General features: G+C 45.2%; 1 protein-coding gene across 5 annotated transcripts in view; it reads left to right on the forward strand.

Moving 5' to 3' along the window:
* KLHL29 (kelch like family member 29) overlaps window positions 1-27424 on the forward strand; it is a 414305-nt gene that overhangs the window by 353786 nt on the left and 33095 nt on the right. For all 5 annotated transcript variants that reach the window (XM_071807102.1, XM_065835600.2, XM_071807103.1 and 2 more), the window contains 4 exons: window positions 2223-2422; window positions 8689-8948; window positions 23745-23943; window positions 26580-26762. In XM_071807102.1, the coding sequence (XP_071663203.1) occupies window positions 2223-2422; window positions 8689-8948; window positions 23745-23943; window positions 26580-26762 (842 nt within the window). The remainder of the gene's footprint in view (window positions 1-2222; window positions 2423-8688; window positions 8949-23744; window positions 23944-26579; window positions 26763-27424) is intronic.

Genomic DNA, 27424 nt, shown 5'->3' on the forward strand with positions numbered 1-27424 from the left:
AAACCGCTTCTGGAAACAATTCAGCAAGAATTACATCAGTACCAGGAGGCGTTTGGATAGAGCCCGGGGTGCAGCACCGGATGTGTGCACAAGCGGAGATAAATCAGGTCTAGGGAATGTTATTGGTGTGTGAGTGTGAGAAAGAAAGAAAAACAAATAACATTTTGTGACATCCTCTTGAGAGTCTAGGAAATGGCAGCTCTTCTGTTTTGGCACCTGAGGTTTTCTGCCTTGAGTGCAAAATGGAATCCCTATGCAAGAGTTCAGAAAGAATATTGCAATGTGATAAAGCACCAGGATTCAGGACCCTGTACGTATCTGTGCGTGTAGGGCTACCACGGGAGTCGTGATCAATAGGTGTTCCTATCTCTCTGCTTGTGGAATAGGATCTAACTCACTGGTGTTCCCGTGCAGAGACATAGGCCAATATTTAGAATTTTAAAGTGGGGTTTAATTCCTTGCTTTACCCTTGACTTTCTCTATGACCATAGGCAAGGGGTTTTGTCTCCTTGTGCCTCAGTTTCCCTTTGTGAGGGGGAGTGACCGTTGTTCAGTACCCTATAGAAGCATATGAAACAGACTGCTCGCTGCTCCTTCATTGTGATAACAGACATCATCTGTATGCTTCCAATACAGAAACAAAACCTTTAATTTTTGATCCTGCGAAGATTCGTGTAAATGAAAACCGTGCCCTTGGCTTGAACAGGGCTAGTAAATGGAAGAGCAGTGCCATGAGCACCCATGGAAAATTTCAAGCATTTCCCCAAATGATTTTGGCGTGGGTGGGTTGGGGTGTCGTGAGGGAAGAAAACTGAACCTCATATGTTGTTTATTTTTCCTCCAATGTGGTAGTAGAGGTCTGGCCATCACCTTTCTAGGCAGCTTTGTGAGCCCAAGGGGTTGGTAGTGCTTTTGCTCGTGCTTAAACTGGCATTGCCTGTGCATAGTGATGCTTTGGCCAGTCCGTGTAAGTCCCGCAGCATCGTATGCCGGTTTTGTGTCAATCGTGCGGTGGCTTTTGCAAGTACTCCAGCAGAATTGGAGCGAGCAGACGTTGAGTGTCCAGTGACTAGGAGAAGCTCATGTTTCTTTGAGACGGTGCTGGATGGTCCTAACCATTAAAAGAGTTTATTTTCTTACTCCAACAGATTTCCCCTCCCCTCCTTGACGTTACCAAATTTATTATCACTTTTGTCTTTCAGGTGTAACCTGTCTAGTGTCGCAGACACATCAGCCAACCATGCACTAAGAACTGGGCCCTTACTTTAATTCAGTATCATTTTCTTTTTGTCCAATAATTTCACGAGCACTAATCCACACTTCAAATGCAGGAGATACTTTGATCCCCAAATTGTTCAGCACTTCACGCAGGAAAAACCGTAGGCCACAGTCATGAAACTCCCAGAGGATGGCTGCTGGCTGCCTGTGGCAGAGCTGGTTGTTGTTTTCCCCCTCTCCCTTCTCTGCTCTAACCATTTTGTCTGTCTATCTTGTCTTGTATTCAGTTTTCAAAGCAATTGCCATGAAGGGCTTCCTTTTTTTAGTGCCTAAAAGGGAACAATAGATTTTTAGAATGAGCGTATATCTATATTTTTATATAACCAACTGTATATGCATATCGTATCTATTATATCTAGACTTGAATACAACATACTGAGAAGTTCAATCTAAACAGAAATTAATATTTATTATTGTTATTTCTATGAAAAGGTCTTTAAATGTATCCTTAAATGCACATGACATTTAAAATTATTCCACTGCGGGATTCCTGAAAAAGTAGATGACCTTTTCTCTTGAAATTGGAGAGTGTTTTTTCCTTAACAGTTATATTATGTGCAGAAGATGAGATGTTAACCAAGATGTTAAAATGTATTGTTTCCCTTTGAAAGCTAATCCTGTTCCTCATTTTCATTAATGTTGGCTCATTCATTTTTCTTTTTCTTTCTTTCCTTTCCTTTTCTTTTGCAACTGTTTTTTGCATGAAAATGCAGAGTAGCAATAAACAGATTTTTCGTAAGACCTGCTTTAAGACTCTTCTCTTTCAGATCCAGTTAAAGTTTTATGTTCAGTTATTTTAAAATTCATATTCTTCAGTTCCGTAAACAAAAATAATGGAGAAATATAATGAGGTGCAAAGCAATTTTCTAGCCCTCACTAATCAATAAATGCCAACGAAATGGGGATGGTGTAATGTCCATAATTTAATTGTCTGCTGTTACCAGGTCACCACGAGACAGTAGCAGAAGCGGCGAGAAGCTGGAATTGGCCATGTCCAACCTCACTGCGGATGTCCTGGAATTACTCCTGGAGTTTGTTTATACAGGTTCTTTGATCATAGATTCAGCCAATGCAAAAACCCTACTGGAAGCTGCCAGCAAGTTCCAGTTTCATACTTTCTGTAAAGTCTGCGTTTCGTTTCTAGGTAAGAATCATTCAATCTAGTGAGCTTTTAAGATCTTACTTTAAGGTTGCATGCCCTCCTTCTAACAACTGTTAAAAGATAATCAGGAAACCTATAATTAAATATAATTTTAAAATAAATTAAAAAAAACACCACAGTGTTTATTTGGGTTGAGATTTGAATTTAAAATACTGGCGTGGTAGCCAGTGGGAAATGATCTGGAGAGATGTAGCCTGGTGTTTGGGTGCCAACTGCTTTCACATCTTGGATAGACATTTTTCTTGAATCTTGGTTCATACTTGAATCACGGTATCATGATGATATTTTGTTTCCCAAATCACTGCACAGATACCAGACTGTAATGCACAGGTTGCTTATAACTGTGACAGCAAATGCTGGTTGCTGCACCAGGCTGGTTTGGTCAAGCACTGAAAGAGCCGGAGGTGGTGGACTCTAACAGAGGAGTCAGGATCTGCAGTTTCATAGAATAAATAATAGTTTGGGTTGGAAGGGACCTTCAAAGCTCATCTAGTATGACCCTCCTGCAGTAAACAGGGACATCTTCACCCAGATCAGGTTGCTCAGCCTGGCCTTGAATGTCTCCAGGGATGGGGCATCCACCACCTCTCTGGGAAACCTGGGCCAGTACTTTACCATCCTCATTATAAAAAATTTCTTCCTCGTGTCTAATCTGAGTCTTCCATCCTTTAGTTCAAACCCATCACCCCTTGTTCTGTCGTAACAGGCCCTGCTAAAAAGTCTGTCCCCATCCTTCTTATCGACCCCTCAAAAGGCTGCAATAAGGTCTCCCTGAAGCCTTCTCTTCTCGAGGCTGAACAACCCCAAATCTCTCCTTCTGTGCTCCCAGCAGAGCTGTTCCAGCCTCGGATCATTTCTGTGGCTCCTCTGACCCCTCTCCAACAGGTCCATGTGTGTCCTGTGCTGAGGGCTCCAGAGCTGGACACAGAACTGCAGGTGGGGTCTCACCAGAGCGGAGCAGAGGGGCAGAATCACCTCCCTCCACCTGCTGGACACGCTGCTGGTGATGCAGCCAATTTTCTTGCATCCCTGATGAAATCCTTCACATGTCCCATGTTCTTGTGAACAAGATCTGGTTGAACTACTCCAGGATGAATGTTCTTTTGTACAGAGTTGTTGTCTGATGGTTCTGTGTCATCGCACACAGTGGACAGGAATGAAAGGTTGCTGTGGCCACCCCTGCTAACCTGTGTGCCCTGCGTGTGTGGGGAGCGTTTGCCCCAGGGAAAGTGTACAGAGCAACATCACCACTGGTGCCTCTGTCTGTCCTCTGCTGGCCACATGAGAAGCCCATTCCTCTTGCCTGGAGCACCATGTCATCCTGCTCCTTGCATTTTCTGTATATTTTCCAACATAGATGATTTCAAAACAGCCCTAGGTTCCCAGCTCAATTAACTAAGCTTTACTGGTCTGAACTGGAACCACCCAGCACCATTTCTGTCAAGACAAAAGAGGAGCTAAAACTGGAGCACGAATGGAACACATGTTGGTTTAAATCCCTGCCTGTATCACATGCCAGCCCATCACTGACTTGACTATAATATCAGAGTAGTCATTTATAAATTCTTAATTAACGCAAACTTATTAATACAAAATATGTGAGCTTGATATTCTATGACTTACTTTCCATGTCCAAGCTCCAAATATCTTTTTTACATGTGATTTCTTTTCAGGCTTCTTCAGCTTGGTATGAGAGATCTCATTCTCTCTGGACCTTCAGCCCACACAAACTATAGATGCTTCTTGAGCAGTTCTCATTTAAAATTGGCATCTAGAATTGCAGAGTGTGGCAGATGAGGTTTAGAAAATACTGCACTCATAAAGAAAAAAAAAAAGAGGAGAAGAAAAAAGAACCACACTCAAATATTTGAGTCCAGTTCACTGCTGTGTTAATTCTCACTGTTAAGCTGGCCTGCTGGCAAGATGAGTGGTGTGACTAGGCTGATACAGTAAGAACCTGTGGTATTGTATTCTTCTCTTCTTTCCAGCTCTTTATACATCCCTGTGCTTCACCATCCCACGGTGCTGGCTGCGCAGCTCGAGCGGGGGCTCTGCCTCAGACGTTGCTCCCCCCAGCTCCCCTTCACCACCTTTTACAGTGATTAGATCTTAGGGCCTTTCCAGGAACAGATACGCTAAAGTTACGCTATCTCTAAAGATTCAGCCACAAAACCAAAATGCATTTATTTCACTAAATCAATGTGAGATTTCTCTTTTCCGATAGTTAATATTTGAATTCGGTGAACCATGTTATGTATGAAATAGTACGGTTGGTTATAAGTTCGGTGATATATGGGGAGTCGCTGGAATCTTGTATTCTCATTTGGAGAATTCATGGAGTGTAATTGCTTATTTTTATTTATAGCTGTGACTGGATTGCTCTACAGAGATAGTAGAGCATTTACCATCTAAAAAGTTACAGGAAAGGCATTTTTTCTTCACTGTGGCTGTGTTTGTTCCTTTCATCCCAGCCTCCTCTACTCCCCACAAAGCAAAAACATGCCAAAAACTAGGGTTTCTTCCACGATTTCTGCAGGATTCACCAGTAGAAACAGTGATTCTCTTCCATCAGTAACCATGTATAAACAGTGAGAGAAGGGGAGCGAAGTCCAAAGAGGCCAAACGAAGTAAAAGCCCCAAATTAATAGGTCTGTTCAGCACAGCACCGTCTCAGGGGGAATTCAGGTCATCCTTTTTCAGCCATGAAGCTCCAGCCCGGTCCCAGGTGGTTGATGTCCAGGCAGGTCTTGTGTCACTATCCTGGGCCCCTCAGCAGCGTTGGGCAGAGGCACCTCAAATCTGCTTGCGCTGTCTAGTGGAAACATGCTGCAAATGTGGCAGGAAAACTGTTTGATTTCAACAGGAGATTTTGTAACCAGCTTCACTGGGCTAATTATAGCCACATTGTCTCTCCCCCACATGCTCTCTCTCCTCTGCTTTTGTCTGGACCGTAAGAAATGGCGACAGTTTTGTGCCAACGGTTGCAATGATTCTGACAAGTCCGTGCAGGCACCATATGATAACTGGGCAACTGTTTGCAAACTGGTCAGGACATCATAGGTATTTCCTCCATCCATATGGATGAAGACTTGAGGGGTTGGTTTAGCGTCTTTTTTTCCATATTTGTTTTATGGTATCATCACAGTCATGGCTCAAATCGGATTTCAGGAGATTCCTCAGTATCATAGTTTGGGTCCGTTATGGAGGGATCCCAGTCACAGCAGTGAACGAATTCTGAGCTTGTGCTTCACCCTGCTGAAGATAAAAGTGTTCTTCCATAAGTCTAAAGGAGTTAATGGAACCTGTTAGATTCATGGAGGAGAACAGGAAAAGCAGGAGCTCTGAATTTTCATGCTCTCCTGGGCAAACGTCACAAAGTTTGCAAAGAGTACGAGAGGAAGCTGTGAGAAAAACTGAACCAGGGATGAGACCTGCACCAAGGGGCATATGCACGTGAGGGGAGAACAGGCCTTTATGGTCCTTATGAATTCAAGAGAAAGTATTATGGCTGAGTTTTTGTTTATCCAAGGTAGAGAAGTTTTAGCCTGCTGGAGGACCACGCTGCCCAGCACTGGAGAAACTGAAGAGATAAGGAGAAGTGAGGAACACTCTTAGAGGGAAACTGAAATCCTTTGGATTATGAATGCATCCAGAAGTCTTCCACCTGTCTCCCAATTTGATGTGCTTTTGACACCAGAAGGAATTTCTGAGGAATAAGATCTCGTCAGAATGTTCACTGAGTATGATGAGGAAATTTACACTAATTTTAGTGATAACTAAGTCATGATCTAGAAAGCATCTCTGAATGAAAATACAGTGTTTAATGCACACAGAGGGGCTTATATCAACCACTGAACAGTCCTTCCTACGTACCATCTTATCTCTGACTCCATCTCAAGTCATCCCACTCCCAGAAGAACGGTCATAGCAGTCTGCCTGGCTGGTTGTCTCATGGTGACTCCGCACAGGATCCCATTCCAAAATCACATCTAGGACAACTGGAGAGTACAGGCTACTGATCTGCAATATAGAGACATAAATACAAATTAATAAGCACTGTGTCGAACCAGGGAGAACCAAGTAGGTTACATCTGATATCTTTAAATTCTATTTCTAAGTCTGTTATGAACTGTACCTGAGCACTGGGAGTAGCTTAGTGGTCAGCACTCATATTCTGAAGGGACTCAAGGTGAAACACCACAAAAATATGTTGTTACAAGTCATAGAATCATAGAATCGGCATCAGCAGCCTCCTGGACATGCCACAACCTGGATCTCCCCAGGAACCCTCTCGCAGTGCCCTTGTCATACTTGCTGATTTGGGCAGGGATAACGTAATTTGGGATCGCCACTGAGTGGTTTCTCGGGGAAGAGAAAAGAGTGACACTCAAAGGGACAAGCTAGGAGTGGTTGGACACCAGCTATGTCAGTCAGCCAGCATTCTTAGAAGGAGAAAAACCTGCCTGGACCAGAAGAAACCAGTGATGACCAGTGCTTTTTGTGCCCCATGCCTCGGGCTCAGCTGGGGATGGGATGTAAATCTTTCCCAATCAAGGCAGACCCAGTCCCGCGAAGGTGAAGATTGGTTCTTACAAGTCTTTTCCATCGTGTAAACGGCTGCTTGATGAGTCACACTTGATTATTACCTTTATTATAAACCCTGTGAGGATAAGGTGGAGCAGTGTCAGATTTGTCTTTGACTTGAGAGCTTGCCAAGCAATAATGAGAGTTTTGGGTGATTATTTTACCCCCAGCCATATGTATACATGAAACTGTGCCAACAGACAGCTCCGAGGAACCTGGAAGAAGGTTTTGATTTTTTTTTTTTTTAAAAAAAAAAGCATAAATTTTGGGATCTTTGTGCTTCATAGCTATCAGTTTGCAGCCTGTCTCTGGGCAGTCTTTGAGTGACAAAATCTACTGACAGCAAACAGTGCTGCTGCTCCCGTCTGCCTGAAGAAACGGGCTTCTTGGAGTCACTACAATCAACTGATGCAAAACGAGATAACCTAGTTTGAAGATTGCTGGATCTGTAAAAGAAAGGAAAAAGAGTTAGGAGGAAAAACAGCACAAAACACAAAGGTCATAATGCCATTTTAATAAAAGACACATCTAGATAGTGTGCAGGTTTTAAATCTGATGGAGGCAGAAGCTGGGTGGAGGGAAAAATCCCCGAGCATCTCCAGCAGATGCAATCTGGTGTGAGATGTGGGGATATCACACATTCCTGTCCAGTGCTCTGAAATAGCAGTGTGCTAGGACACGATACTGCCCAAATGTGATATACTTCTCCTCTACCAGTGCCTGCCACTGGTACTGATGCTTTAGTGATCTATTGCACTCTGTCTCTCGCTCATTTATTTATGTTTTCCCTGGTCCTATATCTTAAAAGAATATATTCAGCCTATTAGTAGTGGCTTGGTTAACAAAAGCTGAGAAGAATCTGAGAGTTCCTCTTACAAATGTCTGAAATTGGTGGGTTTTTCTTCAACATATCTGAGAAGGAGAAAAGTACAGCCGAATGTATGGCGTAGCACACTTGAAACGCAAAGCTACACACTGCGCCGTTACTTCTGTTTGCTGGGTAGGAGATAATGCTGTCTCTTCAGTGCATGATTTTCTTTGAAACCCACTACACAACATTTAACAGAAGGCGTTAGTATAATCTGTGTTTTGCATAAGGGATGTCATCACATTCAGTAGCAACAAAGTTCCTTTGAAAAAAAAAAGTGGAAGGGGGGGAAGATTTTTTTATTTGAAGTCGCTTAGTAGCTGAACAGGGCAAAAATTATCATAAAGCGACTGCAGCATCCTCAGAAATGTCCTTAGTGCTGTTTGCATTAATTCTTAAGTGTCTGCTCTGGCGTTTTACATCTTTGCTGTTCTTTACAGCGACATGGTAGGCGGTAGGAACAGCAGCAGCCTCCTGGCTGGGTTCCCGTCCCCTGGGAAGCCCCAGACACTGTTATGTCAGGAGGTTTCCCCGGTGCCCCGTGAAGGCTCACACGAAAAGCAAACTCCGAAAGCGCATTGCTTTCCACATTCCCGGCTCAGCTGTTAAGACGGATTTTGATTTTCTACTTTATACCCCTATCCTAAAGTAAACCAGGGCGCTGCTTCTCATTAACTCCTCGGAATTAATTAGGGTTGGAGATTTTTCATAATTTCAGTAAAAACGTGAATCTTGCTTTTAATAATTCTCACTTGCTTTCTTCCCCCCCCCCCCCCCCCCCCACCTCTCCTTTTAGAAAAGCAGCTGACTGCCAGCAACTGCTTAGGAATATTAGCGATGGCTGAAGCCATGCAGTGCACAGAACTCTACAACATGGCCAAAGCGTACGCCCTGCAGATTTTCCCAGAGGTGGCAAACCAAGAAGAGATCCTTAATATCTCAAAAGACGACTTCATTTCCTACATGTCCAATGACAGCCTGAACACCAAAGCCGAGGAGCTGGTATATGAAACAGTGATAAAGTGGATTAAGAAGGACGCTGCAATCAGAGCTCAGGTAAAAACAATCTCGGCAGCCTCATTCTGCTCCATTCCCATGAATGCCTCTTTCGAAATAGAAACCATCCCCATGCAATTTTAAGCATGAGGGCGCGTAGGAGATGGGATGGGCAGTTCATATAAAGAGAAAGGGAATGCAGGCTATGCACAAAATGAATGTAATTTTAAAATCTGATCCCCATATCTGATCATTTAGAATCAAAATCTCATTTGTGACATGCATGGTACAAAGCTAGAGCGTCGAGATGTTGGCTGCAGGCTCAATCAGAGATAAATCGGGAAGGATTAGAGTCGTGTGACATGCTGCTTTAAGAAGGGAATGCATTTTAGTAACAGTGGGAAATAAAAATCTGTCAGAAAATCTCTCTTTCTTTTGATGCCGCATCCTGAATGAGTATAACTTCAGTACATAAAAAAAAAAAATCTGTATCTTTATTGGCTGCTTAGATAACCCCTTGGGTATTATATATTTATTAGAGTTAGCCTTTCCTCAACCATCTGAGCTATACAGTTTGCTCTTGACTAAGAAACTGAGTATATTACTTTGCCCAGCACTGTCTCCAGATAAAAACTGGAAGCAAGGACTGTTTGGAGGCTGCTGATTGTCCTTGGGACCAGAAGATGTCCCTGGTGATACCCCTGTGGTGATGTTATGAATTGATTTTTTGAAGTGGTGGGTTTTTTCTTGCCCCACTCTCACTGCTGCCACCACCACCACCTCCTCTCTTCCATCTGCGTTGAAATTGGATTGGTTTTCTGTTTGTGGCTTTTGGTTGGTTTTATTTCTAAGTTGCCTTCCCCTCTGCCCTGCTTCTGCAGTGCCTTTGTAGTTTATGATGGCAGTTTTATTTGCTTCTCCAAATTTCTCTGTGGTGCTTTGGTTTCATGCCTTACTTTACAAGGGCTTTTAATTTTTAATTTGTATTTATCCAGCGATGAGGGTCTTGAATAAATTAATATTAAAGATATCAAGCAGATAACTATATTCATGCCCAATCTTACCACTAAACTAGTTTCTTTGGATCATAGCTCTCACTTTTTTGTACTCTGTGCACTGCTTGATCTATTATAAAGCTCTTAGTTAAATAGGTACTTATTTTCTAAAAGGAACTCATACTTACCATGAAAAGTACCATCTTTACAATAATGACTTTGCCTTTTTTAGAGCCCAGGAACAAACAGCTCTGACAGTGGATAAGAAGGAAGATAGACCTAAATCATCTTATTTCGGATAAAGATGATGCGTGAAAATTTGCGCTTGGTTTGCGGCAAGGCCCACCATGCCGGGAACTGCCCAAACTCCTGTCAGACTGGTTGGATACTAGGAAAAGGTTCTTCACCCAGAGGGTGCTGGACACTGGAACAGGCTCCCCAGGGAGGTGTCACGGCCCCAAGCCTGACAGTGTTCAAGAAGAGACTGGACAACGTCCTCAGACACACGGTGTGAACTGTGGGGTTGTCCTGTGCAGGGACAGGAGTTGGACTCCATGATCCTTGTGGGTCCTTCCAACTCAGGACACTCTGTGATTCTATGAGATGCTCAGAGCTTTGCAGAACTGGGCAACCATAGCAATGCTGAACACGGGGTGGACCCTCTCACAGGAGCTGTACAGGGATATTTTGACTTTATTCACAGTTTGGTGAGGTGGATTCCCTCAGCTCTCTTTGGGCTCTTTGCGGTGAGGACCCAGCACGTGACAGATATCAGCACAGCAACAGGGTTGTTTCTTCTGCACCCAGCTGGTGGGATCTGCTGGGGGGGTTGCTGGAGGGGTTTTAGCCATGAATTCCACAGCCCCAAACCCAGCTGGGTAGGACATCGCTCCTGCTCTGCTGCTCTCCTCCAGTGACCGGTCGGCTTTTATTTCTCTCTCCCAAAGGCAGCCCTTGCAGTTAAATCTTTCAGGACCTGGATCTCCAAGGCGCACACCTTCTTCACATCTTCCCTCTCCCCACCTCCCTTTGCCTTTCACGTTAGCGGAGTTTTCTTCTCAATAGCTCCAACAGTGTCTGATTAAAGTGCCTCTTTGGCAGCTTCTTCTAAGTGCTGCATTGCTGATTCTCCCAAAGGTGGATGTCTGGCACATATAGGAAAGGTCTGTTCCCCTCATCTCACCCGTGTGTCCATCTTTCCTGGCAAAGCCTGGCAGGAGGAGCAGCCTTCTCTCTAAATTCACATTCCCTGTCCCCAGGGCAGCTGTAGCCCTCCAAAACTCCTTGTGCTCTAATGGCTTTGTGTCACTCTGGGTTGCAAGTTACACCTGGGGACAGTAAATCTCACCACTTGTGTCCCTCACGCCATCCCTTTCCGAAAACCTCAGGGAAGCAGATTTGCAGCTGAGGCTCCCATTCTCCTAGAAGGGCATTGAGTTTGCTGTCTTCCTGCTTTTCTCTGTCTTTCTAAAAGCTCTTTGGATATCAAATTCTTTCTGCTTCTGTTAATTCTTTCCCCACCAGACTGGAGGGCAGTGTCAGGGAAAGAACCAGGATTTGCTTGCAAGGCGAGTTGAAAAGCTGTGCTCTGGCCAACTTTTAATTTTGCAAACTGAGCTCATACAAAGTCTTATGGTGCTTATGGTCTGCGGCATTAGGAAAAACAGCACCCAAGGCTTGTTATGAGGAGAGAATAACAGTGCTTTAAAGGTTACTGATCCATCTGCATAAGGCAGAGAGGCAGTTCAGAGAATGACATGTGTTAAGCTAGGATTTGGTAAATAAGTGGATCCAGTGCACTGGAGCTGCGTGCCAGCTCATATGATAATATTTTTGGAGTTATTTTGGTGCTGCTGGTAATGCAGTCGTGTAAAATGGGTTTAACCAAAAGATGCAACCTGTGCTGTGAGATGTGGACGAGGTGGGTAACTTCCAGCCCTGGTGCTGGTTGTAGGAGTCCTCTCGATCGCTTGTCACTGAGTGGAAAGCAGCTGACTGACACATTTAGAAAAGCTGAATTTACTGGATTTTTCTACGTATTTATCTTCCTGACTGATGGACAAGATTGTAGGATTTATCCTAACAGTTATCCCCTTGATAAGCTTATTACAACTCCAGTGAGCTCATGCAAAAAATATATTGTACAACAGAGGCTTTACTGACTGGAAACCAGCACGGTCTGAGCCATCTGAACAAGCAGAGATTTCTGCCAGGCCCTAAGCAGTCTTAATGTGCCTTGGGCAGGTTATTTCACCTTTCTGCCCCCATTTCTTACACTATAAGCTGGAGGGAAGTGATGCCTCCCACGTGGGCTGTTGGGAGGATCTGGTGGATAACGAGACATATTTTCCACTGGTACAAAAAACAGCTGGAGCTGCACGGAGCTGCAGTCGTGCCCGGCATCAGCTTGGGATGGGGAAGCTGGGAAGGTGCTGGGTGTGCAACGATGTGCTGCCAAACCATAGTACAGATGTACCAAAGCACCTTGGAAACTTTACCACTTTCCGCTCCAAGCCCGAAGTTGTATCTGTTTTCTCTGACATAAAAAACTTAGCAATGTGCTTATTAAGAACAGAAAGGCTTGGAAAACAATATTCCAAGTGCATGAAGCTTCCCTCTTGTGCTGAATAGGGATGAGAAGTGCAAAGAGGACAAGGATTTGAATAAGTTGCTTGGAGCAGCGCTGGCAGAGGCAGGTACAGCAGCGATGGGTGGCAGCTGAGAGTCTCAGCTGAACGACAGTCAACTTTTGCTGCACTCTACAAGGATGTAATCATGTGCCCTTTCTTTAAACCCTCTTTATAATCACGATGTCCAGCAGCAAGATGAAATGTCTCCATCATAAAGGCATTAAGAAGCCTTCTATGAAACTGTCTCCTCAGAGACAGGTTTGTCTGAACAGCATCTTCATGGTGCCTGAGAACCAGAGATGTGTAGACAAATTGGAGGTAATTTAGAGAAGAGCAACACAAATTATTAGAAGACTGAAGGAACTGATGTGAGGAAAAAAAGAAATTAAAAGACGCGAATATGCATGACTTGGCCTAATGACAGGTAAAGAGGGATAAATGTCTATAAGTGTTTGAAGCCCCAAGGAGAGGAGTTGTCTGGAAGGATGCAAGGGGTGTAACAACAGTAACGACCACTGGGATGAGTTTTAGATTAGGCAAATTAGTCTAAGCAAACACAAAGCCCACTTGAAAGCCTCGTGTCTGCCAGTAAGGGTAAGAAAAGGTGACAGAGAGGAGAAGAAAATGATGTATGTCAAAAATATTACAAATGCCAACGAGTTGTATTTTGGCAGCGAATGGCAATTTGGAGGCAAGATCCTACAGAGGAGAAGGGATCCGTAACCGTGAGAGAGCAGATGGAAGATCCCTGGTCCCTCTTGGGCTGTTGAGATGGTAGTGTCGTTTCTCAGGCGCATTTAAAGGGTCTCTAAAGTTACACAGAAGAGCAGCTCTCTCCAAGGAAACTGAGAATCTGACAAGGAATAAGCACAACCCAACTCTGCTCTGCAGTGACAAGGAGGTAATGATACATTCAGAAGCCGATGCCCAATACCAGCATTTACAAATCACTTATGTTCGTCAAAATAAGAAATTAATTGGTCAATTTACTTAAGGTCATTAGACTTCAAGAAAGCAGTGCTGGAGTAAGTATGAAAAACAAGCTTCCAAGAGAGCCTAAGTGAATTAGGCTCTAACACTCTTATTATGGTTCAATTAGGCTTCTTTGAAAAGCCCACACAACTCTGATGCTTTAGAATCCATTTGTGGGAAAAGCAGACAAATTCAAAAAGATGCCGTAATGAAAGTGCAAGATGCTCCAATTTCTCTGAAAGTGAAGAACGCAAGGGAAGAGCAGTAACCCCTGTGATTTACCAGGGCCGGGCTGCTCAAAGAGCTCAGGTTTAGATGAAGCTTTTGCAGACGCAGTCAGAGCTGGAACAGGCTTAGAGAGGGAGCAGAAAAGACAGCAGCAGGAACAGAATCAGTGCAGGAACATGCCCTTGGTTATATACTGGAGGAAGAAACTGCATTAAATAAAATAATTTAAAAAAAAAAAAGAGGATGCAGGTGTGCAGGTGACATCAGCAGTTCCTTAAATATCCCTGTACTAAATGTCTAAGTCTTTTTAAAGGGATACCGGGATACCCTTCAGTAAAAATTTGCTGAATTATTTCTCAGAAGTTGAGATTGGTTTGAGGAGTTTCTTTGTTTCCCAGTCCTCTCAGTTTCTTAATGTGTCGGATTTCCAACATATTTGCCTATTTTTTACAAAATATTTCTGTGTTGTTGCTGAAGCGGCGGCCTTAGAAAGTCGCATCTCTGCCATTAACTCCTCACATGTGGTCACTTGCGTTGCCTTGTCCTGCCCATGGCCCCAGCGCTCAGGGTGGATCTTCAGAAAGAAAATAGATTTACACTGTAAGCAAGAAGCATTTTGGAGACTTGTTGCACATTGTTTCACATGTCAGTGTGTTGTAGGATGGATGTATCAAGAGTTTACTTGGTTTTGTGAAGCATTATAGAAGCTTCAGCCATTTTCGTGTTGGCAGCGTGTTTGAGGTACGTCTCTGCATACGGATGTTTGTATAGGTGACTGCCCATAAAGAATAGAAACGTCACTCACCGCTGTAGTAAATTTTGGGGGAACTTAGAAGGTTTGTTTAGGCAGTAAGACAGAGATTACATGGTGAGAGTGGGGTTTCTTTAAACCTCAGTATCAGGTAAATTCCAGGCATGATGGATCAATGATTTATCTTCCTGTGTATTTAAAAGACTCTCATCATCTTACTGCTAGAAATACCTGCCTCTGTGCAAACAGTTCAGAGAAGAGGACAGCAGTTAGCTTTATGTGGCACTGGTGACATTACAGTGTTTAGTCAGCTCTACCGCCATAAACACGTCACATTGAAACTTTATTTCAGGAGGAAAGAAAGGCTGCTCTGTCCTTCTTGCTAGGCTTGAGATTTATGCATGTGGCATCCCGTCACCAAGCCACCGGTGCCAGGAGACCAGGTTTTCTGTCATGTGTTTATCTCGCCATATTGTGAGACTGTCGGCTGATGCTACCAAGCCTTTTGGTTTAATCTGAAGGCAACACTGCAGCTCCAAGAAGTCAATATGTGTGATTAATAAATATACAGAGTGCACCAGAGAGCTGGGTTTGTGCTTGGAAACTTGGAGCTGGCAAGGGGATTTTAACTTCCCTGATGTCTGCTGGAAGGACTACTTGGCCAACCAGCCACAGTCCAGGAGGTTCCTCCAGTGCATTGAAGGTAAGATAACTTTCTTATGCAAATGGTGGAGGAGCCGACCAGGAGAGGAGCACTGCTGGACCTCATCCTCACTACCAAGGAGGGTCTGGTTGAAGCGATAAAGGTTGAAGGCTGCCTTGGTTGCAGCGACCATGAGATGGTGGAGTTCAGAATCTTGTGTGGCAGGAACAGAGTAGCGAGCAGAACTGCAACCCTGGACTTCAACAGGGCAAACTTCGGCCTTTTCAAGCAATTGCTGGAGGAAATCCCGTGGGCAAGGCTGCTTGAAGGTAAAGGGGCCCAAGATAGTTGGTTGGTGTTCAGGGACTGTTTCTACCAGTCTCAAGATCAGAGCATCCCCACACGCAGGAAGTCAAGGAAGGGAGCCAGGAGACCTGTGTGGTTAAACAGGGAACTGCTGGGTAAGCTCAAATGGAAGAGGAGAGTTTATAGATCATGGAAGGAGGGGCTGGCCACTTGGGGAGAATATGAGGCTGTTGTCAGAGGGAGGCAACTAAGAAGGCTAAGACCTCGTTAGAATTAAAGCTGGCACAAGGGGTCAAGGACAACAGAAAGAGCTTTTTCAAATACATGGCAGATAGAACTAACACCAGAGGCAGTGTAGGCCCACTGATGAATGAGGTGGGTGCCCTGGGTGACAGAAGATACAGAGAAGGCAGAGTTACTGAATGCCTTCTCTGTTTCTGTCTACCCTGCCGGAGGCTGTCCTGGGGAGCCCCGTACTGCTGAGGCCCCAGAGGAAGTCAGGACGGTGCAAGAATTTGCCTTGGTTGATGAGGACTGGGTTAAGGAACAATTAGGCAATCTGAACATCCCCAAATCCATGGGCCCAGATGGGATGCACCCACGGGTGATGAGGGAGCTGGCTGACATCATTGCTGGATCACTCTCCATCATCTCTGACAAGTCTTGGGAGACGGGAGAGGTGCCTGAGGACTGGAGGAAAGCAAATGTCACTCCAGTCTTCAAAAAGGGCAAGAAGGAGGACGCGGGTAATTATAGACCGGTCAGCCTCACCTCCATCCCTGGAAAAATAATGGAACGACTTACCCTTGGTGCCATCTCAAGGCATATCAAGGATAAGAGGGTCATTAGGGGCAGTCAACACGGTTTCACCAAGGGGAAGTCATGCTTGACCAACCTCATAGCCTTTTATGAAAATATAACGAGGTGGATAGATGATGGCAGAGCAGTGATTGTGGTCTACCTTGACTTCAGTAAAGCATTTGACACAGTCTCCCACAGCATTCTCATAGCTACACTGAGGGAGTGTGGTCTGGACGACCAGGTAGTGAAGTGGACTGTGAACTGGCTGAAGGGAAGAAGCCAGAGAGTCGTGGTCAATGGGGCAGAGTCCAGTTGGAGGCCTGTATCTGGTGGAGTGCCTCAAGGGTCGGTGCTGGGGCCAGTACTGTTCAATATATTCATCAATGACTTGGATGAGGGAATAGAGTGTACTATCAGCAAGTTTGCTGATGACACCAAGCTGGGAGGAGTGGCTGACACGCCAGAGGCTGTGCTGCCATCCAGAGACCTGGACAGGCTGGAGAGTTGGGCGGGGAAAAATTTAATGAAATATGACAAGGGCAAGTGTAGAGTTTTGCATCTGGGCAGGAACAGCCCCAGGTTCCAGTATAAATTGGGGAATGACCTATTAGAGAGCAGTGTAGGGGAAAGGGACCTGGGGGTCCTGGTGGACAACAGGATGGGCATGAGCCAGCACTGGGCCCTTGTGGCCAAGAAGGCCAATGGCATCCTGGGCTGTATTAGAAGGGGGGTGGTCAATAGGTCAGAGAAGTTTTCCTCCCCCTCTACTCTGCCCTGGTGAGACCCCATCTGGAATATTGTGTCCAGTTCTGGGCCCCTCAGTTCCAGAAGGACAGGGAACTGCTGGAGAGGGTCCAGCGTAGGGCAACCAAGATGATGAAGAGAGTGGAGCATCTCCCTTATGAGGAAAGGCTGAGGGAGCTGGGTCTCTTTAGTTTGGAGAAGAGGAGACTGAGGGGTGACCTTATTAATGTTTATAAATATACAAAGGGTGAGTGCCACAAGGATGGAGCCAGGCTCTTCTCAGTAACAACCAGTGATAGGACAAGGGGTAAAGGGTTTAAACTGGAACATAAGAGGTTCCACTTAAACTTGAGAAGAAACTTCTTCTCAGTGAGGGTGGCAGAGCGTGGCCCAGGCTGCCCAGGGGGGTTGTGGAGTCTCCTTCTGTGCAGACATTCAAACCCACCTGGACACCTTCCTGTGTGACCTCATCTGGGTGTTCCTGCTCCAGCAGGGGGATTGGACTGGATGAGCTTTGGAGGTCCCTTCCAATCCCTGACATTCTGTGATTCTGTGATTCCATCCAAGGAGGTCCTTGCTGCAGCCCTCAGATCAGGCTGCTGTGAGACACAGGGTGAGTCCAAACCCAGGGTTTATGTGACACAACAAATCACCTTCGTTGCTCTCAGATGAATCGAATACATTCCTGCTTCATAATGTTTTTAGAATTCCCTTGCAGTTATGCATAAAGAGCTGAAACAGCAGTTTGTTGGAGCAAAACCCTATCGTAATGTGGATAATCTAACTTCTGTATTTGTATTTTTAGCTGAAGCCTGTTTCTTTAGGCAAATAGCACAAAGGGTCCTTTGTAGGAAGAACAGTAAACTAGACAGATGAGTTATAAGGCAGAAGGGAAACGTTATTTTAACCTCTCTGGGCATTACTTCAAAAATGTTAAAAATCTTGAGAGCTTTCCAGTGCAGCATTTAATGAGCAGGAAATTTCACTCTGTAGCAGTAAACATATTTCCTTTTAAAACTAACTGTGTACTGTTGTAGCCCAAGTCTATGCAGGAGCACAGTGAGAGTCCTTTCGGAGAATACCTGTGAGGATTTTACTGGATTAGAGATTTGAGAATAAAAAGATTTTTTTTAACGTGATACTGAAGATGGTTTTGTAACCGAGACTTAGAAGATACCAGAACAAAGCCCATTTGGAAGCAAGTGTTCATAATACTGGTATAATTAGTAGGAGAAGAAATGTCACAAAAGTTTAGCAAAGTAAATGTCCTCACTCAAACTACCAGCCAGGAACAAAAACAGCTGTTTTGTAATCCAGTTTGCTCAGGCTCGGGCCTGCCTGCTGAGATGGGAGTAATTTATCATAGAATCATAAAATAGTTTGGGTTGGAAGGGACCTTCAATGTTCATCCAGTCCAACCCCTGCCATGAGCAGGGACATCTTCACCCAGATCAGGTTGCTCAGAGCCCCATCCAGCCTGGCCTGGGATGTCTCCAGGGATGGGGCATCCACCACCTCTCTGGGCAACCTGGGACAGTGTTTCACCACACTGAACATGAAAAATTTCTTCCTTATATCTAGTCTGAATCTCCTCTCTTTTAGTTTAAAACTATTTCCCCTTGTCCTGACACTACAGGTCCTATTAAAGTGTCTGTCCCCATCTTTCTTATAAGCCCCCTCTAAGTGTGGAAAGGCCACAATAGTGTCTCCCCAGAGCCTTCTCCAGGCTAAAACTTTTGTACGAACAGCTCATTAGGGAAAGTCTTGAAGGGGTCAGCTTCATGGTGTAGCACATCACATGGATCACGTATTCGTGGAGTCAACACTGACCTAATGATGACATTTAGATTCCCTCATGTGATTGTGACCCAAGCACAACACCCAGGGCAAGTGGACATCAAAAATCCCACTAGGGGGAAGAAGTAACCACCCTCCAGTTTGGGTTGACATCTGATTGTAGGCAAATTAATGTGGCACAGTCTGAGGCATGGTGCGAGGAATGCGGCCCCTTGCCCAGAGCTGATGGCTCGCAGTTCCAGGCCAGAAGGGGACACCGATATTCGCTGCTTCCCCCAGTGAGTGATGCAGCCGCTCAGCTCAGATTGCTATGGGGACTTTGTTAAGTGTGTTGACTAAACCTCTATTAATTATAACGTGAGTTTACACATGTCTAGCTGACAAGCAAATACTTGCTTGTATGTACCTATTTAGGTGTCTGAATGTAGAGCTGAATTTCTCTCACAAAATGTTTAGGTAATTAAGGAAATATAAGATCACCTAAGATTTTTTCCTGCCCTGTTTTTTGTGAAGCACGCTTGTGATTGCAGGCTGGGTGAAAGCTCTGCTTTCAGTTCAGCCACCAACATTGGTATCAGTGAAATAGGTGCCTTGAACAGGCCAGACAGCATCTCTCGAAAGTCACTGCCCTGCTGTGTCCCCATTATCTGTCCAAAAGGCCTTTGCTCCTGTGGTGGCAGTGCCCTGGCTCCTGCAGAATCCCCCTGGCTGTCCCTGGCATCGCGGGGTATCCGGGAGCATCATCACTCAGCAAGGAGTTTATGGACCAACCCTTTGCTGGCGCAAAACCCAAGCAGCTCCCTTCATCCAACAGGAGCCATGCTAAGGTTCATGTCACCTGAAAAAAAACCCAGTCCTGACAGTGTTCAAAAACTTCCCTAGCATTTTAAGCATTCATTAGATTTTTGCATAATGATGTCCATTTTCAAGGAGCTGAGGCATGGTCTCCCATGTCTATGAGCTGATAACTCCCAGTTTTAGGCCAGAAGGGACATTAATATTCTCTGCTTCACCCAGGCATGTGATGCAGGTTGTAGAGTAGTTTTAAGTGATTCCCAGCAAAGACCTGAGAAATATTTCTACTTGTCCAGCCAAAGCCTACAGCCGACTAGCGAGAAGAAAACACCCTCAGAATTACAGGTGTAAACTGCAACTCCAGGGACCGGAGGTTGTTTTCTGCTGAATTTGGCAACATGCCCTGCACAGATACACTGCTGTTTTAATAAAAACCAGTAACATCAGTAGGTGCAGTCGATATTTCATAACTGTATAAGGAACAACGGAAAGACAAGAGAGAATGGAGAGCAAGTAACAGATGGTAAGGAGGTTGAAATGCTTTACGATGCTTATTCCAATCTTAAATGAAAAGGATAATAGTAACAGGATATTTAGTACAATCATAGCTAACAGAGCTGGGAAGCCTTCATAAGGGAGAATCCAAAAGAAAAAGGCTGCTGATTGCCTAAATCACTTGAATATTCTTAAATCAGTGAGGCTAAATGAAATTCACCCTTCACTATAGTGCTTAAAAGAGCTGGTACAAAAAGCCTTTGGTTTATAAAAGCCTCTCCTGTCTTCTAGAGACGCTACGATGGTACATACTCTACAAATCCCTTGGTGAAAAACACTACGATTATATGTACCCTTAATGCCATCAGCGATGAGCCAGAGTCGCGACTGTGCGAGGTCATGCACGCGCACACACACACACACACACACACACACACACACACACACGCAGAGCTGGCTTTCTCCAGCTGTTTGAGCAAAGGGAAAAATAAGAGTGAAAAGTGGCATTGGTTTTGATATGTGACATTAACTTTCAAGCTGATGAAAGGGAGCAACATGTTCTAATTATTATTCCCCTTCAAAATAAGCCACGAGCTCAGACAAAAGAGGAGAGAAGGGAGCAAGGCGGGGGGGGAAATCCAGGAGAGAAACAGAATCAGATTTTCTCACTTATCTAATTAAAGCAAGGTGGGCGAGCGGGAGGGAGAGCTCGCTGTGCTCAGGCAGCAGCGCTGCCCCATTTATTCTGGGAAAGGTGGGAGATGGAGGTGATCGCTCGGTTGGGCTGTGGGAAGTGTCTGTTCCTGCCCGAGAGGAGCTCTCTTCCCAATGCTAATTCACACTCAGCTTTGGGACATCATGGTGTCTGTCGAGCCCTGTGTCCTAATTTATTTGCACCACGGTTTGTGCCTGTGTTTTCCCTTCGTTCATGGTACGGTTGGTTCCAGCGCAGATCTTCCTTGGGAGCATCACGGACACCTCTGCCGTGTCCCACCACACTGAGAGAAGGTACTGGCTCCGCTAGACACTCCATGTATTTTACAAGTTTATTTAAACTGCCCTTTAGCGACTCTTGCTGCTTCCTGAGCCACCTGTAGTGGGGATTAACCTCCCTCGTGGGGGTTGTCTGGCTCATCCCCAGTATACTCGCTATCTACATTATTCCCATGTCCCGATGCCACGTTCCGTCTTGGCTCCTGTGTAAGGTTAAACGCCCCCAACCTTGTTAAAAAAAGCACTTCCTGAAATCAGAGCTTTGCCACCCACTGCCATATGTCCACTATTCCCTCTCCTACAAGGTACCGTTTAATGACATTAAGATATCTGCAGCCAAGTGCCTGACATTTGTGACTCCAGGGAAAAGGGGAGCAGCCGTTTTACCTCCTAGAAAGTGCCTTAGAAATAGATTACAGCAAGGGAAAAGAGAAGAGCGTCTTCTTTTCTAGTTTGGAGGCTGATGAAGTGATATCAAGCCCTACTGAGCCTCATGCTGTGCTGAAGGTAATAGTGATGAGCTACGGACTCGTTGCTCATGTGGGATTTTTTCCAGAAGAGCGCTGTTATTTTCCTGCACCTTTTACATCACTTCTCCTTTTCATCTGCAAACAGCGGGGTGGCCAGACCTAAACTCTTCGGGCTTTACCTAAAATTGCTGGACGCCGTGTCAAGGAGGGCTGGTGAGCAGGGGGCTGAGACATGGTCCTCTCCTTGCTGCCATGTGGGGTTCAGCTCCCCCGAGGTTGTTGCATCTTTGCTTTGACTGAGCTTGCACCGGGCTGACATGGCTCTCCGACAGCAGAACAGTGGGAATTAGGATCACAGAATCATAGAATAGTTTGGGTTGAAGGGACCTTCAAAGCTCATCCAGTCCAACCCCTGCCATGAGCAGGGACATCTTCACCCAGATCAGGTTGCTCAGAGCCCCGTCCAGCCTGGCCTGGGATGTCTCCAGGGATGGGGCATCCACCACCTCTCTGGGCAACCTGGGGCACTGTTTTACCACCCTCAGTGTACAAAATAATTTTCTAATGTCTGGCCTGAATCTCCCTTCTCTTTGTTTAAAACCATCACCCCTTGTCCTGTAGTAACAGGCCCTGCTAAAAAGTCTGTCCCCATCTTTCTTATCGGCCACTTTTATGCACTGAAAGGCAACAATAAGGTCTCCCTGGAGCCTTCTCTTCTCCAGGCTGAACAACGCCAACTCTCTCATCCTGTCCTCCCAGCAGAGCTGTTCCAGCCTCGGATCATTTCTGTGGCTCCTCTGGCCCCTCTCCAACAGGTCCATGTGTGTCCTGTGCTGAGGGCTCCAGAGCTGGACACAGAACTGCAGGTGGGGTCTCACCAGAGCAGAGCAGAGGGGCAGAATCACCTCCCTCCACCTGCTGTCAGGAGGAGAGATGCTGTTTTCCTCCTGAATGAAGCCTGCTTCTTCCATTTGGACAGGGAAAGGGGAAGCCCTGGAAGCCATCCTGGGTGTCACTGCATGCCACCTGCCCAGCCAGCCCCTTAGCTGGCTCAGGCCACATCCCTGCCCCGTTCCCATCCCTGCTCCTGCTGTGACCTGGCTGTCACAGGCTGCAGGGACAGGCATGCTGCTGGAACAGAGAGTGAGAGCCAAGTAGCTTCTGGAAGACCGGAGGCATCTCCAGGCCAGCAGATGCTGCTGGCACCCAGTGTTTCTCAGGACCAGTTGCACGGACCTCAGAAATATTTATTTGCATCCTGGCCTCAATCCCAGTTGGGATCTTTGGATGCTGCGGCTGTATGAATATTTATTACAGCAGATGATTATCTTTTCTTGCTGTGCACCCATAGTTTGCATCCTGTTTGTGTGCCTTGCTTCTTGAGAACCACATTTTCCTATTACTCTGCTTTTCACTGCACTCTCGTGCTGTGTTGTGATATAACCAATTATATATAAAAAGAATGATCTGGGGATGGACTCTTGGTTTTATGATTGCAGTTTTCTCTCTTGGGGTTTTGTTCTCCTTTAAGCCGTGTTCAGTGACAGACAGCTTCATTTGCTCGGGTGTCCTTTGCTCTCCGAGGTTTAATGTATTTATTTAGAAGATGAAACTTCCTGTCAGTATTTGTATAGCACCCTCTGGAGTCTGATTTCCCCAAAATCTAGAACTACTTTATTTGTTTCACCAACAAATAAACCCTATTATTTAAAAGGCTTTTAGCAAATTGGCTGATATTATTTAGTCTCTGCCATAGCAGTTGTTGAAATCCACCCTATTTACCGGCTTTTCTTTCACATTTATAGTGCCAGAAAAGACTTGTTTTGTTTTGTTTTGTTTATGGTGCAACAACCATGCTCACATTTCAAGGTTAATTCAGAAAACTCAAAAGCTGCCTCCATGTCTCCAGTGGTACATGGTGCTATATTCAGCCTGAGTTCAGAATGAGCTTTTATTTCAAAAACCCCTCCATACAGTGCTTTATAACAGGAGTTGCCACCTTTTGAAGTTTGTTTTCAGTGTCCTGGGACCAAAATCAGCCTCGGTCAGAGAGCACTCAGGGCTGTGTTGTTTCTGTCCCACCTGATCTCTAGGCAGGGGTTGTATCCAGCATCCATGATAAGTGTCTTTCCAGGTAGGGTGATGGGACAGTTTTCAGGGGAGGAGATGGAGATGCCAAGGGGCTGAACTCCAGCACAGAGGCTGCAGGGTGTTATTATTTTTCCCTCCATCCCAGTACGCTGCGGAGTTGCTGGCGGTGGTGCGCCTCCCCTTCATCCATCCCAGCTATCTGCTGAACGTCGTTGACAACGAGGAGTTGATAAAGTCTTCGGAGGCTTGCCGGGACCTGGTGAATGAGGCCAAACGTTATCACATGCTGCCGCACGCCCGACAGGAGATGCAGACGCCGAGGACCCGGCCCAGGCTCTCTGCAGGTAAAGCAAAACTTCCCTCCGTGACTCCGGCAGTTCCTGCACGGCCAGGACATGTCCTGGGGTGGGACATGGACCGCAGCTCATTCCTTTGGCTCTTTCTTGGAGTCTGGTGGTACTTCAAGCTCAATTTTCCATTTCTGCTTTGATCAAGCATGTAGGAGCTTCTACCAATGGTCAGACATGGGTGTGGAGGTGTGTGCTTCTGAAACTAGATTTTGAGATGCCAAAGTTTTGGGAATTACTAGTTTTGCCAGAGACTGTGACATGTCGCTCTTGTCCTGAAAGTGAGCTCCTTGCCCTCCGTGCCTCCGTTTCTCTAGCTGCAAAAACAGGTGACAAATTTGCTTCTTTACCATCCAGCTTCCTGCAACTGATTAATATTCACAGAACAACTTCACTTTCACAGCCTATGTAAATATATTATGTTCCTACCCTGAGTCTTACAGCACCAGTTCAGGCTGTTGCCTGCCTCCAGAACAAATGGACCACACATGATATATTCCGTTTTAAAAACCCAATAGCTGTGGAGAACCATGTCATTTCAAGAAGCTTCTCACCTGAGGAACATATGCATTTTCCTTTTTGGAAAAATACATGAAAAAACCCCAACTCACCAGCACAGCCTGTATCATGGTAGTGTGAGAAATATCCTAAATATTTGTTGAACAGAGAGTAGCACATCTATCACGTAGGGACACTGCATCCAAGGAGGAGTCAGATGAAGCAGGTGAATTATTTTAACATGCTGCCTGTACTTCTGCCTCCCCTAAGTACAATCTCAAAGCCAGGCAAAACTTTCTGTCGCTGCCACTAATGCTAATGCGGCACGGCGATGGCATATCAAACCGCGGCATTTGCAGCTTCAGGAGATGCCTCATCAAGGTACCTTTCAGAAGGATGAAGTGTAGAGGACTTTCAATAACAATCTACCCTAAAAAGTCTTTCATTGAAGACAACTAATGGTGTGATGTTTGAAGGGATTTTTGAAAAGTGCTTATTTTATGTATATAAAATTGTAGGTGTAATATGATCCATTTCCAGAAGCTTGTTGATGAGGGGAAAGTGATTCTCCCGGGGTAGGAGAGGGTGATTATAGTTTTTTAGGTCAGAGCCTAATTATATAGAATCATGTTATTTTGCATATCAACGGCATTCATGTAGGCACAAAGGATCTCTAAACATCCTTTGTGGACTCGCTGCAGCATGTCACATGCCCTCTCGAGGTCATTGATTATAATCAAGTTATGTCTTGCACAGGTGATTAGATTTCCTGGTATGGCACAAAAATAATGATCTCTTGTTACTGAGAAATATTTATTTAAAACTGTAAAGCACTTTAACTTAATAACTTTTAAGAGAGTAACCTTGCCTGAATGACACAAATATATTTTTTGAAAACGTTAATGAAGAATGACGATAATCCATTGCTCTGAAGACGCATTTCGCTCCGCTGCAGCTCCTAATCTCTCCTGCTGGCAGTCTCATTTCTGCACTTCTGACGCCCCCGCCTGCGCACACGTGTCTCTGGGCACCGTAACACATCACAGCATCGGGTACCGCCACGAGCACAGCTCCCGAAATGGCGATTCCTTCCATCTCAAGGCCTCGTGGTCCTGCTTCTGAGCCTACCTCTCCTGGCAACAAGTTGCACTGGGGCTTACAATTGCTGCAGAAGGATTTTAGACAGTTCTGCTAACTGCTAAATCCAAACTGTTGCCAGCACTTGACTCTTGGGGTTGGAGCTAGAAAGGTCCCAGAGTTAAACTGCAACCCGTCACTGTGTGGATGAGTCTGGAGTAACTCAGATCAGATTTGACTCAGCTCTGGCTGTAAAATGAGACTAAAAACTCTGGGGTTTGGGTTTCAAAAGTTTTGCTCATTTGCACGAACAGAAAATTTGGCTGTCTGCACACGCTGTGTGTTACAGTCTTGGGGAGCTGTTCATACAGCTAAATCTCAGTTAATAACTACATTAGGGCAGGGTCGATCTCCATCATGTTTCCTAGCACCTAGTATGCAAAGACCCTGACCCATGGCTTGAGTACATCATCTACATAAACAAAGAAACCAAAACAGAAACACACACACAGCAGAAAATGATGTGTTAACAGAGTATATGCGGATATGCAGAGAGAAGATCAGAATGAAGAACCATACCCATAGCATAAATCTCCTCCAGACATTAGTTTTAGTGTGAGTACATCTTCTTCATGTTAGAGTCCAAACGCACTTTCCCTGAATAATGGCCAATCTCCAAACCCACCACAATCCTTGACAGAATTCCCATTTTATCCAGGAATTTGCTCCACGCAGGTCTCATTCAAAGACTATTGAAGTCAACGGACATCTTTACTTGGAACTGGCTTTTTATTTCTTTCCCCCTCAAGTTTTGCCCAGATGGCAAACGCCCTCCCAAATTCTCTCAAGCATGTTCATAGTGTCGTTCCTCACCCACCGCTCCCCACACACACACACACTCCCTCTTTTCTCACCCTTCCCGGTTTGACTGCGCAGTCTAAAACAGATTTATATATGATACATTAAAATTACCCTTAATTACAAGTATTTTTATAGGTTCTTGCATGGTTGAGAGATGTCACTTTTTAATAGTATTATTTTTCTTACTTAAATCCTAGGTGTGGCTGAGGTAATAGTCCTAGTTGGGGGTCGTCAGATGATTGGCATGAATCAACGTGCTTTGACAGCGGTCACTTGCTTAAATCCTCAAAACAACAAGTGGTACCCGCTGGCCAGCCTGCCCTTCTATGATCGAGAGTTTTTCAGCGTGGTCAGCGCTGGGGACAACATCTATCTCTCAGGTAAGCAGCGGATTTCATAGAATCGTAGAATCACAGAATGGTTTGGCTCAGAAGGGGCCTTTAAAATCACCTAGTCCAACCCCCCATCTTTCACTAGACCAGGTTGATCAAAGCCCCATCCGACCTGACCTGAAACACTTCCAGGGATGAGGCATCCCGAGCTTCTCTGGGCAGCATCTTCCAGTGCTTCACCACCTTCATCATAAAGATACAACTGGCCTTCTGGGCTGCAAGTGCACATTGCCAGCTCCTGTCAAACTTTTCATCCACCAGTATGCCCCCGGTCTTTGTCTGCAGAGCTGTTCTCAGTCCATTCATCCCCCAGATTTACTGGGCTAGGAGAAAAGCGTCCTCCTACAACGCTGGCAGCGCAAACAGGGAAGGACATGTGGCAGTTTTACCCAGCTGCTTTCTGGGGAAAAAAAAAAGACAAGTAGGAGGGAGGCTGAGAAAGAGGGATTTCCCTGCTTTTATCATTCTTCATTTCTCTGCAGCATTAACATTCTCTCATAGCAGTCAGCAGCAACATTTTGCAGTTGCAACGTGAAGAAAATAGGTCTGACAACCATCAAGCATGCAAAGAGGTTTCACTGCCGTAGAAACACAATTTAAAATACTGGCTGTAGTTGAGTCTAAATGGTGGGTTATGGAATTTGACGCAG

This window comes from Patagioenas fasciata, chromosome 3, assembly GCF_037038585.1.
Source record: "Patagioenas fasciata isolate bPatFas1 chromosome 3, bPatFas1.hap1, whole genome shotgun sequence".
Classification (NCBI taxonomy): domain Eukaryota; kingdom Metazoa; phylum Chordata; class Aves; order Columbiformes; family Columbidae; genus Patagioenas; species Patagioenas fasciata.